This window comes from Phlebotomus argentipes, unplaced genomic scaffold (assembly GCF_947086385.1).
Source record: "Phlebotomus argentipes unplaced genomic scaffold, Phlebotomus argentipes genome assembly contig_15, whole genome shotgun sequence".
In the NCBI taxonomy this organism is placed as follows: domain Eukaryota; kingdom Metazoa; phylum Arthropoda; class Insecta; order Diptera; family Psychodidae; genus Phlebotomus; species Phlebotomus argentipes.
The window spans coordinates 10,095,334-10,110,531 of NW_026776181.1; the positions used below are offsets into that span (position 1 = coordinate 10,095,334).

A 15,198-nucleotide genomic window follows, 5' to 3' on the forward strand; every position below is an offset into this window, starting at 1 on the left:
TAAAATAAGCTGGGAAAATGAGCCGGTAGCGGTAAAATAAAGAATCCAGAAAGTGATTTGAAATTCATATTATAAATTATGCTTAGAGGCAGTGATTTGCATAAATAAATATCGCATCCGTTTGGCGGTAAGGTTTTTTCATGGTTGGCAAATAAAATAAAAATTCATTTTATACGCCACGAGTTTATAAATTTTTAATTTGCCCCCAACCATCGTCGCTGTATCATCGCTTAACAGCCGAAACTGACTGTGGAAAATATTTTTCAAAATGTGACCTCGACTCCGGAGATACGCCATCCTTCATCATACAAACTAAATATTTGCTGTGGAGCGGAGAAATTCACATTTAGCAAAATAGCAACAAATCGCGCGGCTGTGAATTGCTTCGCCAGCACTTGAGTGCATGGCAACAAGAAGTCCTTTGCGAAGAACTCTGAAAATGCCAATGGCACATTTTCTGTAAATTGCCACGCAATGAGAGAAAGTGTTTCCATGTCCCTTCGCGTACACAAAGTGCTTTATTTATCGCGGTGCACACACCCTTTAGCCCTCTCCTCAGCCCCCTGCGCATCCCTCGGCTGACGTATAGCGTTAATGGTGATTGATGATGGCTTTTGTAGCTATCAATTAAAGGACACTAGACTCTATTGTAATGGAAATAAATAGAAGAGCTAAACACCAAATGCAGTTAATGGCTGCTAAAACGGGCAACGGCTGCGGTGAATGATTTCAGAAATTAAATTTGCAAAATGGTTACCGTAACCTCAAGCGTCTCGCCACCACGATGGCGAATATGAGCACAAAACTATCTCATAACTTTGGAAATCTCACTCGAAATTTTATGTGGGAAATATGCAAGAAAATTATTATTTATTTCCACAATTTCGCATGTCATTGAGCCAATATTGTAGCAGACATGTTGATCGAATAATTACAAATAAAGTGACACATCATTGGAATACTTATGCAATCCAATTTATCCGAAATTTGATCATAATATAATTAAAAATAAACAGGCAATAGATTATATTGAACATACGCATAATTTCCTTGTTGTGCTGTGAAAATGGTTTATCAGACTGTTCTGTGTTTTGTGTGTTCCTATCTGAGGGTGAGAAAAAATTGATATATGCACCACCTGTTGTGCTACCGCATTTTATTTCTGAATCGCGGTATTTCAGCCCCTCTCGCCTGCGGAACAAGTGGCAAAAGTGTAGCGATAAATCATAATCCTTTTCGATTATGACTCAACTTGGGTATTTCAAACTTTCCCTCTTTTTTTCTCACGTGCACTCAAAAGGAACACGCCTACGGGATTTACTCAGACCGGTATGAGGCCGCTAAGAGAAATGATAAATGTTCTACGGTTCTTATCTCCACACCATGTGAAGCACCACAAGAAGCCAGCGAATCGGCTTGGGAAAAAGTCAGATAGAAGTATTAACAAATTTATGTATTAATAATTCACTCGGGCTCATCATTTATCACTCAGCGAATTTTAGTATATTAAGAGAATGGCAGCGATTTTTACGAGCACGGATGAGCTGTTTTAGAGCGGAAGCAAAAAATGGAAAACAATAAAAATCAAGAGATTATTCGATGTTGCGAGTCAAATGATTTATTGTTACCATCGCTCAGAGAAGAATTTTTTTTTGTTAAAATCCCAGCCTGCATGCGACAAGAATATTTAGTGCAACAGTGAATTGGAATAACTTACAAGAACTGTGGAAAGTGTAGAGAGAAAGTGAATATTTCTCTCTCACATAAAAGATAAATCAATAAAAATTCTGTAGCAAGAGATTTACACTATTTTGAGCTTGAAAATCCTTCTGATTTCCATTCTCCGTCCTTTTATGTGTGTCCTCAAGTATAAGATATAAGGCAAGACTGTTTTGGGGATCCAATCTCTACAAATTTTCACACAATCCTGCCTTTTTATCCACACACTCCACCCACAGAGGATTGAGATATGAGTTTGGGTGGAATAAAATGAAAGTGTCTTGTGAGATGTCCTCAGGATCTTGACGAAATCAAGGCGACACAACTCAATCTAATATCGGCTAAATGATCACCCACTTTGCTATTTACAATTCTCCTTTTTCTTTCCCCCGCCAACAATAAAGGGACTATCTTTCACACCCTTTTTCGCACTCCTTGAATGAATGAGGAGCGTATTTGCGGACACAAAGCCAGTGAAAATCCTTCCGTAAGCCATCGTTGCTCCCCACAAACGGCATTTTATGGTCTTTGTTCCCCGTGCGATAAAAGTTAACAGCCTCTTGACAATTTTCAGGAAGAGGACACACAACACAACACAATGCCTTTCTCAGGCATTTTGTCTCCTGCACCAGCATAAATTTAGGGACGATACTCAGTCCAAAGTATTTAATTAAATACAATTTTAATTGATACTTACTCGTTCACACAATATCCGGACAAATTAAATTCTCCTGTTGACATTGAGAACGGCGATTTCAGCATTAGAATATCACCGTAAAATTCTCACGATTTTATTTATCTACCAATAATAATTTGTAGTATTTATTTATGATTAATCACAATATGGACAGCTTAAAAAACTGTATTTTTGTTTAATGCTTTATTCTGCGCATTTGCATATTTCGTTAACGAATTATTTATGTGAATCCTCAATAATTCACTGGTACTTTTTGTATGAGTACTGTTCTCGGTAAATCATCGATAAAACATTCTGTGTCCTCATATTTTATTCAGTGAAACATTTGAGATTAAAAGTTAATAGGGAGAAAAATCATTGAAAGCGGTTTCAGTCCAAAATGTATCATCAAAATTAAAAGTCAATTATTTCGTCATTTATAATTATGCTCTTTCCAATTGTGGTTTAGTGATTAGCCAATTAGCAAATTAAATTCAATATATTTTGATTGAATAGTTTATTTCTCTGTTTTTCTTCGCTAACAGCAATATTTTTATTCAGTTATAAAACTGCAACAAAAGTATTTTTGTTTGTTTTTCTCTCATGTATATTGCGAACGAATCAATATTGTTGCAAGTAATCAGAGTGTTTTATTTTCGCAATCATTAAAAGTTATATTATACCCAGGGATTACAGTTGATTTTCTTACATTGCTCTTAATTTTTTCCCCTGTCTGCAAAAGTGCTCTTGGCAGCTTTAATTAGGGAATTGAAGTGGACACAATTTGCAGAACATGATGGCAATGATTCGCTAAGTTGAAGGCGCGCCTAGGCATGTTGTGCACAGAGCTCACATAAAAATGAGTGCTTATGAAAGTTATTCACATTTCAGCAAAAATTCAAGAATATGCTGGAATGTTTATTCCCCACTTTGACCCGATCCGCCTTCAAACACTCACTCACTGGCTTTTCTTTGGGGGATGAAAAAAATAAAAAAGAGCATCCACCACTTAAATATATTTTACAACTTCGGCAATTTACCGAATAAAACTCAAAGCTCTTAATAAGTGCCTCAGGTTATCTTGGGCGAAAACGATAAAAAGTTTTTTCGCGTTGCTCTGTACAGGGAGAAAATGCGGCAAGAAATGCTGAAACCTCTCCATTCGAAAGTATCTCTTCTCAGCGCCCCTGAGCTACCCTTCTTCGTGATGACTCTTGCGCGCATTTTCCAAATTAATGTCATTCTCTAGTTTAGGCAATTTTATATATTATTGCGCTATTTTAAGATATTTGATATCATCATAATTAATGTAAGTTCAACTTTGTTCAGTCTCTGAGCCTTTTGGTGCCACGCACAAAATTCTGTCTCTCTGTCCGGAGCGTTTGGAGTTTCGGGATGGAGTTGCCGCGAGCGATTCAAGATGATGAAGACGATTCCATGGTTTGTCATTTAATTTGAGAAACGCACGTTTTAAGTAAAATAGCAGCACAACCATCAGAGCTGGAGATACTATATTGCTTTTAAGCTCTTCTGTTGAGAAACGGCAAACGCTGCTCTTGAAGCGATTTAAGAGACATACAACACTTTGGCACGAGCAATGGATTCGATATCAATATGTGGAATTGAAGCCAATGTCTCATAATATAATCAATTAACTTTAGCATACACATTTAAAATGCCCTTCTAGTTACACGTGTATACAAGTTAGAATGCGCTCCCCATTCAATCTCAGCGTGAAGGCATGACTTATTTCTGTTCAAACGAAATTACCGAGCACTAAATAATTAATATTTCAGCTGAGAAGGTAAGATACACGTTTGGGAAAATCAAATTAGCATATTAAGTATTGTCGCAGTGAAACTCGAGGGGTGATTCGGGGAGAATCTGGCAAACTACAATATTTACATTAATTGAATTTTCTCGCCGCAGTGACGTGGAGCCCAAGAGTCCCCGGGGTGGCACACCATGTGAGACCTTTTTTCATCTCCTCGACGAGTCTCCAATTCCCACCTAACGCGAGAGCAGGCCACTTTATTGTGTGGTATGTCCTCCAAACACTTCGGCATGTGCTAAGGTGGGAAAACTTGGCCAGTTTAGCGACTAAATTATTCATTATTCTTACCAAAGTTTCATCCCACCAGATTTATGTAATACTAATGTGACAGACGCCCGTGGAAGTCAACCATGTGAGTTTTCTTATGGGCGACAGACGATCTATGGAGAGAAAATGTGTAAAACACCAAGAATCGCTCATTTTGCTGATTTTTATCGCTGACTCCGTGATTTAACCACCATATCTCACGTGATCAGGTTACAAAAGTTGATAACTTCCGGAACTTTCTTGTTTTGCCGGGAGAGATGAAGCCGCAAGACCCCACCTTCGAATACAAGACTTCCACACTGCAGGCGGTTCGAGCCAATATTCAACACACAGAGTCTGATTGCAAAATCGCCCACCTCGAAAAGTCATCTGCAGAATTCATAAGTGGTAGCCAAAGGGAAAAGAACTTTTAACATTGGGAAGGTTGTAATTTGACGCTATCTCACCCGATCCTGAGTGAATTCTTATTATTCACGGTAATATTTCACATTCGACTCAAGTTTTCTCGTATGCACACACCCAATTGGCCACGATCGGAGTTGCTCCCAACGCTAATTGGAATAATTGAGGCGGTAACTGAGGAAGTTTTTTTTTCTTTCAGCCTTCTCTCGACACCCACGATGAATATCACACCTATTCGAATTGCTGTTGCAAATAAGTCAATGGGGGGAAGAATTGATGATGAAATCTACTTTAGTCGTAAAGTGCAGCAGAATCACATTTGATTGGAGTAAGATAGGGGAAAGCCATAAAATATGTGAATGAATTGATACAGACCTATTTCCTTGGCACTCAATTCACCTCCTCTACTTGTGGCCAATGTTATTTACCGAAAATGTATTTCATTCTATGTCTTTGGCAAGACACAGGAAGATGACAGTGAGGGGAAAAGACATTTGACCTGCGGTTCTGCCATCAATTCAAGCAGCGAGTTACTTGGGCTTGAAATAAATATCCCTGCGCGCCTTTCATTCGCTACAATTTTCCTCCATGTACACGTAATTGTCTTGTTCTCGACATCTATATTAAATTTATCGGCTACATGGCTTTGAGAGCGATTGGAGAGAGGAAAAACTTGGCAGAGCATGTCCTTTCACAGGAGATTTGTAGATTGTGGTGGAAATGAAAAGTCGGGGTCATCATTGATTCTCTCAATGGCTCAAGCAAGCCAAAACCGGGCGAAATAATCACTGCACATGGCGATGTCGGGAAAAACTTTTCACCACGTCCAGCGATGACGCATTTTTGTTGATTGTAGACGAGAAAATCCATTGGTGGGCAAAGCTATTCGATATATAATTGCTGGGTGGGTGAGAATTCTTTGCAAGTTTCGGGAAAGCACGAAGATGAAATCATATAAAAGTCTGCAACTGGACAAGTTTTTCCTTGTGTGAAAAGCTGATTGGATCCATTCAGTTATTGGACAAACATAAATAATCTCTGATTACGATTTAATCTTTCTCCCTCTCGAACCAAGTTATGGCTGAAGAAGAGGCGAATTTCCGTAAATCAGTTTGAGTTCGATGGTGAAAATGCCCAATAAAGCACAGTGGCAAAAGATGTATTCCAGGCAGAAGAAGATGGATCAAGATGGGAGGATTAAATTCCTATCACTTATCGTAATTTACAATTCATAAACTTCATAGGAAAGTTTTTCTAGCGAAAGTACTGTAATATCATGATGAAATGGGAAATAAGAACCCGTGGAAAGGTTAAGAAGTATCGAGGGGTGTGCAACTTGCTTCTCGAGAGATATTATAAAGTCTTGGTCTATTAGGAAGACTTTACTTCATTTTAATTTTTAGATATTTTCACACCCCTCGGTTATTTCACCCTCACGCTTATTGGCAAATAAGAACCGAAAGATAGAACATTTTCGTGGTAGAGATCTCTCAACAATTTAAGCTTTTAAGTCTGCATGAAGCACTATGTGAAAAGTTCGCATAAGTTTCCTCCTCACTTTTGTTTCGAGTAATTTACGACAAAAGTACGTTTCTCGGGCCAATTTGTACCTTCATTTAGGTTAATTGGTGGGTTCCTCGCCGTGCCCACGAATGGCAATCAGTGAAAACTTTTCGGGTCAATTTTAAATTGAATTGATAATATTTTCCCCATGAGTGAATGTACTCTCTCTCTCTCCCTCTCTCACTCTCTCACCTTTATGTGGATAAAAGTTCCTCACAAACCGCGACGTTCTGGAAATTCCATGTGGGAAAAAGAAGAAGTTTCTAACATGATCATGAGCCACAGTAAAAATCCGTGACCCTAAATTATTTCTAATTCAAATTTCAGTGTTTCTTTTATTTAAAATAAAGTATATATCAATAAGTGTTGCATCGAGCTGGCAGCAAACTGATAATTGAATTTATCATTTGTAACATATACGATACACTGTGTTTTTTTTATCCATCATCATTTTGGCATATTTCACTCTTGTGACAATATTTCATTTAACTATATTTGGCTACTCATGTTATGTGTATAGTATAGAATTTCATGAGCATAATTAATTAAAATACATTTGATTATTTTTAATTTACAATTTATATGCTATTTTCAATTTAATATTTTCATTACATTTATAAATACGTAATATCCATTATTTACATCATAATTCAATTTTTTGTTTGTGACTGTCATGTTTATAGTATTTAATTTTCAGCAAATAAGAGACGCACAAAAATTATATAATTGTCCAATGAAATATTCAACAAGAAATGTGTATTTCCATATTTTATACTTACAATCTCTCTATTCTTATGAAGTCCTTATGAAGTTAGCTTCCTATCTTGTCCTTAAGTTCAAATGTAGTCATAAATATTCTTCAAAGCTCTGTGTGTTAATTTCATCTAATCTGTTCAATAGAGCTCAAAATCGTTGCTCAGTTGTGTGTTTTTGAATTTCCGTCTCAAATGTCCTCTTTTATCGATTCTCCTCTAACGTGCTATCTTTTATTTTGAGTTCCTCTTATAAAATAACATTGTGGATTAAAAATACGTCAGTCATCTATTTTATCATTCGCCTACACGCTACATAACTCCCTTACAAGTACTGATGATGTGCACGAAGCGACCTTAGTGTCTACAGTTGAGTGGCGCAAGATCAAAAATGCCGGTTTATTTGGAGGATAAACAATACTTGCAGGATAACTACCATGAGTCCTGAATGGGTTTTTGTACCTGGGAAGAAGCAACGAGATGTGTAGTTTCATCATTCAAACACTAATGTGCAAATTAATGCCCCGAAGTCTAATATGCGTATGATTTAGCAACATGCAGACCAATTTTCAGCAGCCGCCCTGCAGGATGTTCTCCAGCGATTAGCCTTTATGTGTTTTGGGGCGGAAATGTGGGCAAAATATTGGCTGAAAAAATGCTGATTCACTTTTAATGTGTGACTCCGAGGGGTATTTGTGTTGCGTTTAGTCCCCAGACCGCGCCAAAATTCTTCTTCACGCAAATATTGATTGTGTAAATAGGAAGAGGGAATTTGCAAATATGCCCAGCAGCGCCTGTCGCACTGGCGGCGCTTTTGATACTATGTGCATTTCTGGCCCATATTATAAACTACGTGGGGTTTTGCGAATCTCCACTAATTCCGCCACACAGGCAATGTAATTGATATGTGCCGGAACGTTGAAGAGGGAAATCGACAGTAGCATTGTAAATGGTACTTTAAACAATACTGACTCGCTCTCGGTGGTCTAATTTGAGCTGTTTGATGGAGAGCGTGCAAAACAGGCACATTTGCCGTGTGGCCACTGTAATTTGGGGAGCTTTTAAACTTCCATTTCTCTCCAGGGTAATCGGTGTCACATCTCCATATTACTTGACTTGACAACCGAACAATAACTCCATGTATTTCCATGCGGTATTCCCAGTTAAACCCACCCCACTTGTCGGAGTGCGAGATTAGTCTATTAACCTTAAGGAAGTGGAGCATGACATTTCCATAATTCCAAGAATAACTCAAAAAGAGAAATGGTTTCGTGGATGAAAAGTAGTGATGGGATTATTGAATAAAATGATTCTATTGACTTACATCCGCTCGTTTTGTCATCTTCCGGTATAAAATCAAAACCTTTTGCGCTCTCCTCCGACGATTTCTGCTCAGATTTGTCTATCTCATTCAGATTTGATTGATACCTGGAGTCTGGAAATGAAATAAATCAGTTACACTGATGAAGCTTTGTATTTTTTTCCATCCTCCGTCCCGCTTTTTGCCCTTCCACATGAACGGTGGGGTGAACATCCATTTGGGAGCGGGTAACATTGTGATGTGCTGCACAGAAGAATGGACTAGAGGTGGTGAATACTCACTTTTGTCCGCCAAATGCGAAGTGAACGTGGTGGATTGGCCATAGAGTGAGATATTGACATTGGGTCTGAGTTCCCAAATCTCCTTTTGTACTGCTTCTGTTGTTGGTGGTGGAATCGTTGTCGGCGGACTGGATACTGCAATTCAATTTAATATTTTTCACAGTCAGAGTATTTGGGGAAATTGGAGACAAACACCCAAATAGTGCAAATAAAAAACATCCTTCACCGCAATTCACCCGTCTCTCTCTCTCTCTCCCCCCTTCAGCGTTCATGCCCCAGACAATTGCTTCAAGTGCCTTTTGAGGACGCACACACGAGGTGAGACAAGTGGACGTGAGACTCCCGAGTATTTGTAGCAAATTGAATGACCGGATATCCCCGCAGGACAATTCCTATGAATGCCCTGCCGTCGAACAAATGGTCTCAATGTGCACAACATAGGGTGTTCTCCGGCCCGACAAGGGGAAGCATCCCCCTCGGCATACGTTATTATGAGGGCCATAAATAGCCCAAGACGTGTTACCGGAGTTGATTACTCAATTTCACAACTTTTTGCCTCCTCGAGCACATTGTCTCCTGCTCTTTGATCACGGAAGCCACTCTCGCCCTCAAGACGTGTGGCAAGAGTGAAAAAGTGAAGTGTAAAATGTTGCTTTTTTGCAAAATATGCAAATTGAAGAATTGGAATATAACAAATACTGGACAAAATTGGCCTTAATTGGTGCACATAATTGAAGATCTAGAAAGTGATGTATGTATACAGTCAAAATCATTTGACATGCGATATCTAGGAAACAAGATCGGTGTTTTGGTTAATATCTGACACAAATACACTTGCAGTCTGGGTGAAATGATGCTGAAAGATGCGCAATACATCATCCCACTCCCGAGTCCCAAGTGACATGGGGTCATCACTGCCGAACAGTCAAAATATGCATGGAATAGGGGAGCAGGCAAAAAATGGACAGCTTCTGCTTGGTATAAAATTCTTGATTTCATATTAAACCCCTTGAAAAGGTCCTCTGCACATAATACCATGCATATACAATGGAAAAATTATAGGGAGATGAGCTGTTTGTCCCCAGCGAATTTAAACTGGATCCGGTCGGATGTTGTGCCTCTGATCCACCATATATAGCCACTGGAGAGCCAGAATGTAGATGTGGGACAAAATTGAATAAAAATAAACTCGTTTCCTCTTCCTGTTCTACATTCCGCCCACCCGACGATCCGGGGTGTGGAAAAAGAGTATACGTATAATAATATGCGTAACACATGCTGTACAAAAGCTTGGTGAGTGTGTTGATGGCATAAAAATTTCACACTCTGTGTCGAAATCCAATCATGGGAGATTCCCCGAAGAGGCGCCAGAATCATGAGATATAATCGTGATTCCAGATCCACTGCTCATGGGATGACATATTTTATTCATTCATTTGTGCTGTCGCTGAGCGGGGAATTGAGCTCCGCAGAGCCGGTGTGGATCGGCGAAGAAAGGCGATGAAAATGGAATAAAAACAGCGACGAAGAATGGGTGAGAATAGGGGCGCGCACGGGGGGTGCTCGAGTAATTCGTTGTAAGGTGAAATTTCCCGATAAATTAGTTTACCTCGCCGAAGGAGGGGATGAACGTCGATACAGCCGTTGTCACCACTCCCGATCGAACAGCACAGCGCACACATTCTTATATTGTGCTTAAAGATGAAACGACTTTGGGGCGATGGATTTCACTCTAAAAAATGGCTATACATTGTTATCTGTGTGGGGTGGAGGACGATAAGCGGCAAACTAAGGAGGGAAAAGATGAGTGCAGAGTTGAGAGCAAGAAAGAGAATGAAAGTCATTTTTTATTCACCATCTTGATTTCTTTCACATCACATTCCCTCCTGTGCCGCGCTGGCGATAAACACCTTTTTGGATCACGGAGGAAATGTGGGTGAAAGTCGGGCTGAAAATCGTGTCGCATGGAAATTAGAAAATAACAAAACTCCTCTGAGATTGCCGAAATGTTTGGAGAAATTCTCATGTGGGGAAAATTCGGTGCGCCAGAACGACAGGGAAATGCGGGAATCGAACAACACAGATTGAGCTGAAGTGTTTGAAAGGCTTAAGCTTGAAAGGCAATTTGTGGATATTTGCATAATGCTGGATTTCCATGCGACCTACATAAAGTTAACCAGAAGAAAAACTATACTTTATCGTGAATGCATATATTTTTGCTCCTATTTTGCAATTGTGTTGATTTTTAATAAGTCCTATCAGTTTCATCATCCCATCTCTTCAGAACGGCTTGGAAACCATCCGAATTAAGAGCATTAATGCAATCGTACAATACATCGCCGACTTTGCATCCAGTCTCCTTGCTAGCATCCTTCCTGCAACCGTCAAATGCTTCTTCAGGAGTTCCGTTCATTTTGAGCTTCCTAAAGGGAATAACCAGGTTGTCCTCGTCAACCAGGCGATAGTAATACATGCTGCAAGCATGCTTGCAACTGCCTTCCTTTCCGCCTTCTTTGCCCGTGCAGAATTCCGAAATTCTTGTTCTCTTTGGCTTAACATCAGGCTGGAAATTTTGCCTTGTAAGTTATGCTTTTCTGAATGACTATTCAAATCTACTCACATGCTGCGCAAACCATTTGTTAGACTCTGGAATAGTTCCATAGTACGCATGTTGCAAATTATCTTTCTCCTTCAAGAAGAAGTCAATGGTCTTCTTATATACAGCCTCACACGATCCATCTGTAGCACCTTTCAAATTCTCGAGATCAGCAGGAACCGTCAATCCGCGCGTTTCATATTGTGTGGCAATAGTATCAACATTTATAGATTTCGAATTAAAATCGTACGATCCAAGATTCATCCACACACACTTTACATAGCAATGAGTGTCTGCGTTGTCTGGCAACTCCCATTTATAGATCTTTGGGAGTAAAGCTTGATCAGATACTTCCCTTTGACAGGTCCTAAAAGCCCACAGAGTTTGGTCAGCATCTCTTGGATACTGCCAGGAGAACTGAAAAACCATATTGTTAAGTCGTTTGAGTATCTTCTCGAAATAAGTTTCCAACTCACTCCAACTTCACACAAACTTTGCAACGCCAAAACAATCAGCAGAGCGTTCATTTTCACAATACTGAACTATATTTCACATCTTAACTACCCTATTTATAGGCCATACGAAAAAGATTCTACAGAACACACTCTGTTAGTAGATTTTGTATTTAGACAACTGTTCAAATAATTCAACAATTTCCAGTACGAAATCTGCGACGAGAATGTGAAAATTTATTTTGTTGCCAATTGTTAATTTAAACTAGAGCTTTGTAAAGCCGTGAAACAGCTAAATGACTAAAAAAAAATCGGGCATCTACCATCTCTTTCTCTTGTATTGGATGAATTTTCCGCTACGACAAACTAAATCTGGCGCTTGTGTGGTGGAAACTTTAGCAAACGAATAAAAGTTAAGCTGATTTTTATATCGCTCCCACACACATTCAGTATGGTATATGAGTGGAGCAGAAAAGCGTCTGCAAAGTGAAATGGTTGACCTTTAATCTGTCTTAGGCCTAAATGGAAAAGTGTGTATTTCCCAGAGATTAAAATCTCGCAACATTTTTTTGTCCCCCCAAACGTATGCTTTCCGATATATCCGCGCGTAAAAGTGCGAAGTCGCTTCCAAATACCCAAATGGTAGTAAATTTCAAAAGCACATCGCACACATTCAGTACAGTGACACAGGAATGGGGATCTCTGTGGCAATGTGGAGGCACGGAGGAAAAGTACAATGCATCAGGGGAGAAATGCCAGAGATAATCTGTAGAAAAACACGTTCACTTTTTACCTGTCTCAAGGAATTACCAACTTTTTCTCTGTTCTTTATTATTTTTTTTGTCTCCGTCCCAGGTTTAAGGGAGTGTGAATGTGTGAGGTGCTGCTTCTTCCATCCCCTTGACATCCTGCTTGACTCTCTCTCTAGTACAGCGTAACACCCACTCGTTTGCAGACACCACCGAGACTTGTCACCAACCGCTTGAATTAATGGCACTCTTCGGGAGCTTTCGAGCTTTATATAATTTTCACACTTTAACAAAGTGCCGTTTCCTCTTTTTATTGCCCTTTCAGCTCATGTGAAGAGTATCATTCCATTCTTTTGCATTATTTCTCTTCTCGCTGCAACTTGTCCTTGTATGTTAGCTGGCGAGCAATGATGTAAAATGATTTATCCAAGATCAGAGCTTATCTATTTGAAATTCCATATATGCGTAATGTTTTACCTATTTAACAAAGTATTTACTCGCGACAAAAAAGTTTGCAAGAAACTTATCACTTGACAATTTACGTAGTATTGTTGCTTGACGCTGTGCGGTATCGCATGGTATATAGAGAGTCATTCTCGAGTCTGCATAATGTATACGGAGGGGTTGGCTTTCTGTGAGTGGCGAATTAAGGGAAAATCCTTACTCGTGTTTCCCAGGATGATCCATTGGGAGATTGTAAGAAAAGACTCTTGTATATTTGAATATTTCCATGTATACATGGACAAACATACTTGCGCGCAGATGTTCATTATACATTTTCCCAACTGAGAATCGTACAAGCGGAGACAAATACGAAATTTCTTATTCAAATCTCAATTTAAAGGGATATTCAATATTAAAATACATTCTAATTTAGAAGCATATTGTTATTTTTCCTTTACCTTCGCGTCGAAAAGTGAAGCCACAAGAAGAGAGTGTGAAAATTCAACAGGTTTTCACTAGCCTTCTTCCATCCTCATCAACGAATTATCAAGTCAGCGGAATTTTCCTTCTCTTTGTTCCACACTTTAAGGGTCATAATTGAAAATTCAATCACAATGCAACCCCTTCACTTGCAAAATCACACCACAAACGCCTCAAATACTCTCACTGAAATGGCAATAAAGCTTAAATCATTAATTTTATCGCTGAGAAGTCCCCCACCACCCATTGGAATGGAGATTGCAGTCGAAAGTCACAAGATTTTCCCTTTCTATAGCATCCTCCGTGGGTGCCTGTTTTGTCGCCGTATTGCCGAGAGATGTAATCTTAATGACTTTTGTTTAATTACTGACACTGCCAAAGTCTTTAGGTCGTTATTAAGGGAAATGTGAGATCTGTGTAGGAAAAGGTTTATGCGCAATGGACGGAATGAGGCAGGCTTCCGCTTCACAGTCCAAGATCTCAATGGTCCGACCGTTTAGATAACATCTCTACATTCTTTCTTCGCATTTAACCCATCACACTTTCCCAAAGCAGCTGCCTCGAGTGGAGATTTTTATGGTTGAATAGAATAAGGAAGAAAATATGGAAGAGAGGAGTCTCAGGAACATCTAAATTATTAACTATTATGACTTCATACCTTTTCCTCGGATCCCAGAAACTTCAACTGGTCCACGGAGAGGCTCACAATTAATGGTGGCCCATCAAAAAAGTTCTGGTACGGATAATTTTATGGGCACGAACGGTAAAAAGGGGAGAGATATTGCAATGTCCTGCTCTTGCCTTTGCGAGGAACTTAAAAACTTTGTCAGAAGTTTCGCTCAAGAATAGCTAAAGTGGAGCATTTTCGCTCGACACTCAAATTTCTACATTCTAAATTAGTACTTACAGTAAATTCTAATATTGCCATCCGTTTCGCCTCGAGGATTCTTTGCTACACACTTGTAATTTCCGCTATCGCTGGCCTGAAAGCTGAAAATTGTCAGCTTCATCACTGACTTGTACGATGGCGATGTGGATACAGATTCCGTCCTGGAAAAATCATCGAGAAGAAGCAGTTGGAATTAAGATATAAGGATATGATTACAAAATGCTTGTATTAAGTGGATTTGTATCTGGTTGGACTGAGAATATTCCGGCAATCAAACTCACTTGTACTTTACAGAATCGTGAATCATGCTGTCATTCTCGCGTGTCCAGTAGTTGAGAGACGTGGGATAGGCTTCCACGAGACACTCAATTGTGATGTTGTAGAGTGGTGGCACTCCAACTAATTGATGTGCAATGGAGAGCATGGGAGGAACTGAAAGACGGAAACGCATTATGATAGAATAAAAGTATGACGAGAGAAATTCGATTTCGGGGTGAAATGCTATCGCTTCTTTGTGCTTTTCCCATTGACTTCCCCAGTGCATGCAATTCCGTGGCAGGCAACTTCACAAGCAGCATCTTTTTCGTGATGGAAAACTTCATCTACATATGAATGAACAAATATTTTGAATTTTCCAACTCAATGGCTCGTGTAATTTAATCAAGAAGGGACGTCTTGGGCGAAACATGGAGCTGAGTTAATTTCAACTGTGATGCTGTGTGGTGTAAAGTGTGACGTAAAATTTTCTAAAACATGTCCGTCTCTATCATAAC

The 15,198-nt window shown here is 39.4% G+C and overlaps 2 protein-coding genes across 2 annotated transcripts in view; both read right to left on the bottom strand.

Annotated features, from left to right (window-relative positions):
- Positions 1-6,763: 6,763 nt before the first annotated feature.
- LOC132261672 (lachesin-like) overlaps positions 6,764-15,198 on the bottom strand; it is a 42,699-nt gene continuing 34,264 nt past the window's right edge. Inside the window, exons 6-10 of the mRNA XM_059760585.1 lie at positions 14,707-14,857; positions 14,444-14,586; positions 8,816-8,950; positions 8,538-8,648; positions 6,764-7,675 (exon numbers count right to left, since the gene is read on the bottom strand). Coding sequence (XP_059616568.1) covers positions 7,599-7,675; positions 8,538-8,648; positions 8,816-8,950; positions 14,444-14,586; positions 14,707-14,857 — 617 coding nt within the window. The 3' untranslated portion in view covers positions 6,764-7,598. The remainder of the gene's footprint in view (positions 7,676-8,537; positions 8,649-8,815; positions 8,951-14,443; positions 14,587-14,706; positions 14,858-15,198) is intronic.
- LOC132263419 (uncharacterized) lies at positions 10,998-11,950 on the bottom strand. Its single transcript, XM_059763181.1, has 3 exons — positions 11,888-11,950; positions 11,436-11,828; positions 10,998-11,378 (listed from the first exon to the last, which is right to left on the bottom strand). Exons 1-3 carry the CDS (start codon positions 11,936-11,938, stop codon positions 11,061-11,063), a joined length of 762 nt encoding a protein of 253 aa, XP_059619164.1. The 5' UTR covers positions 11,939-11,950; the 3' UTR covers positions 10,998-11,060.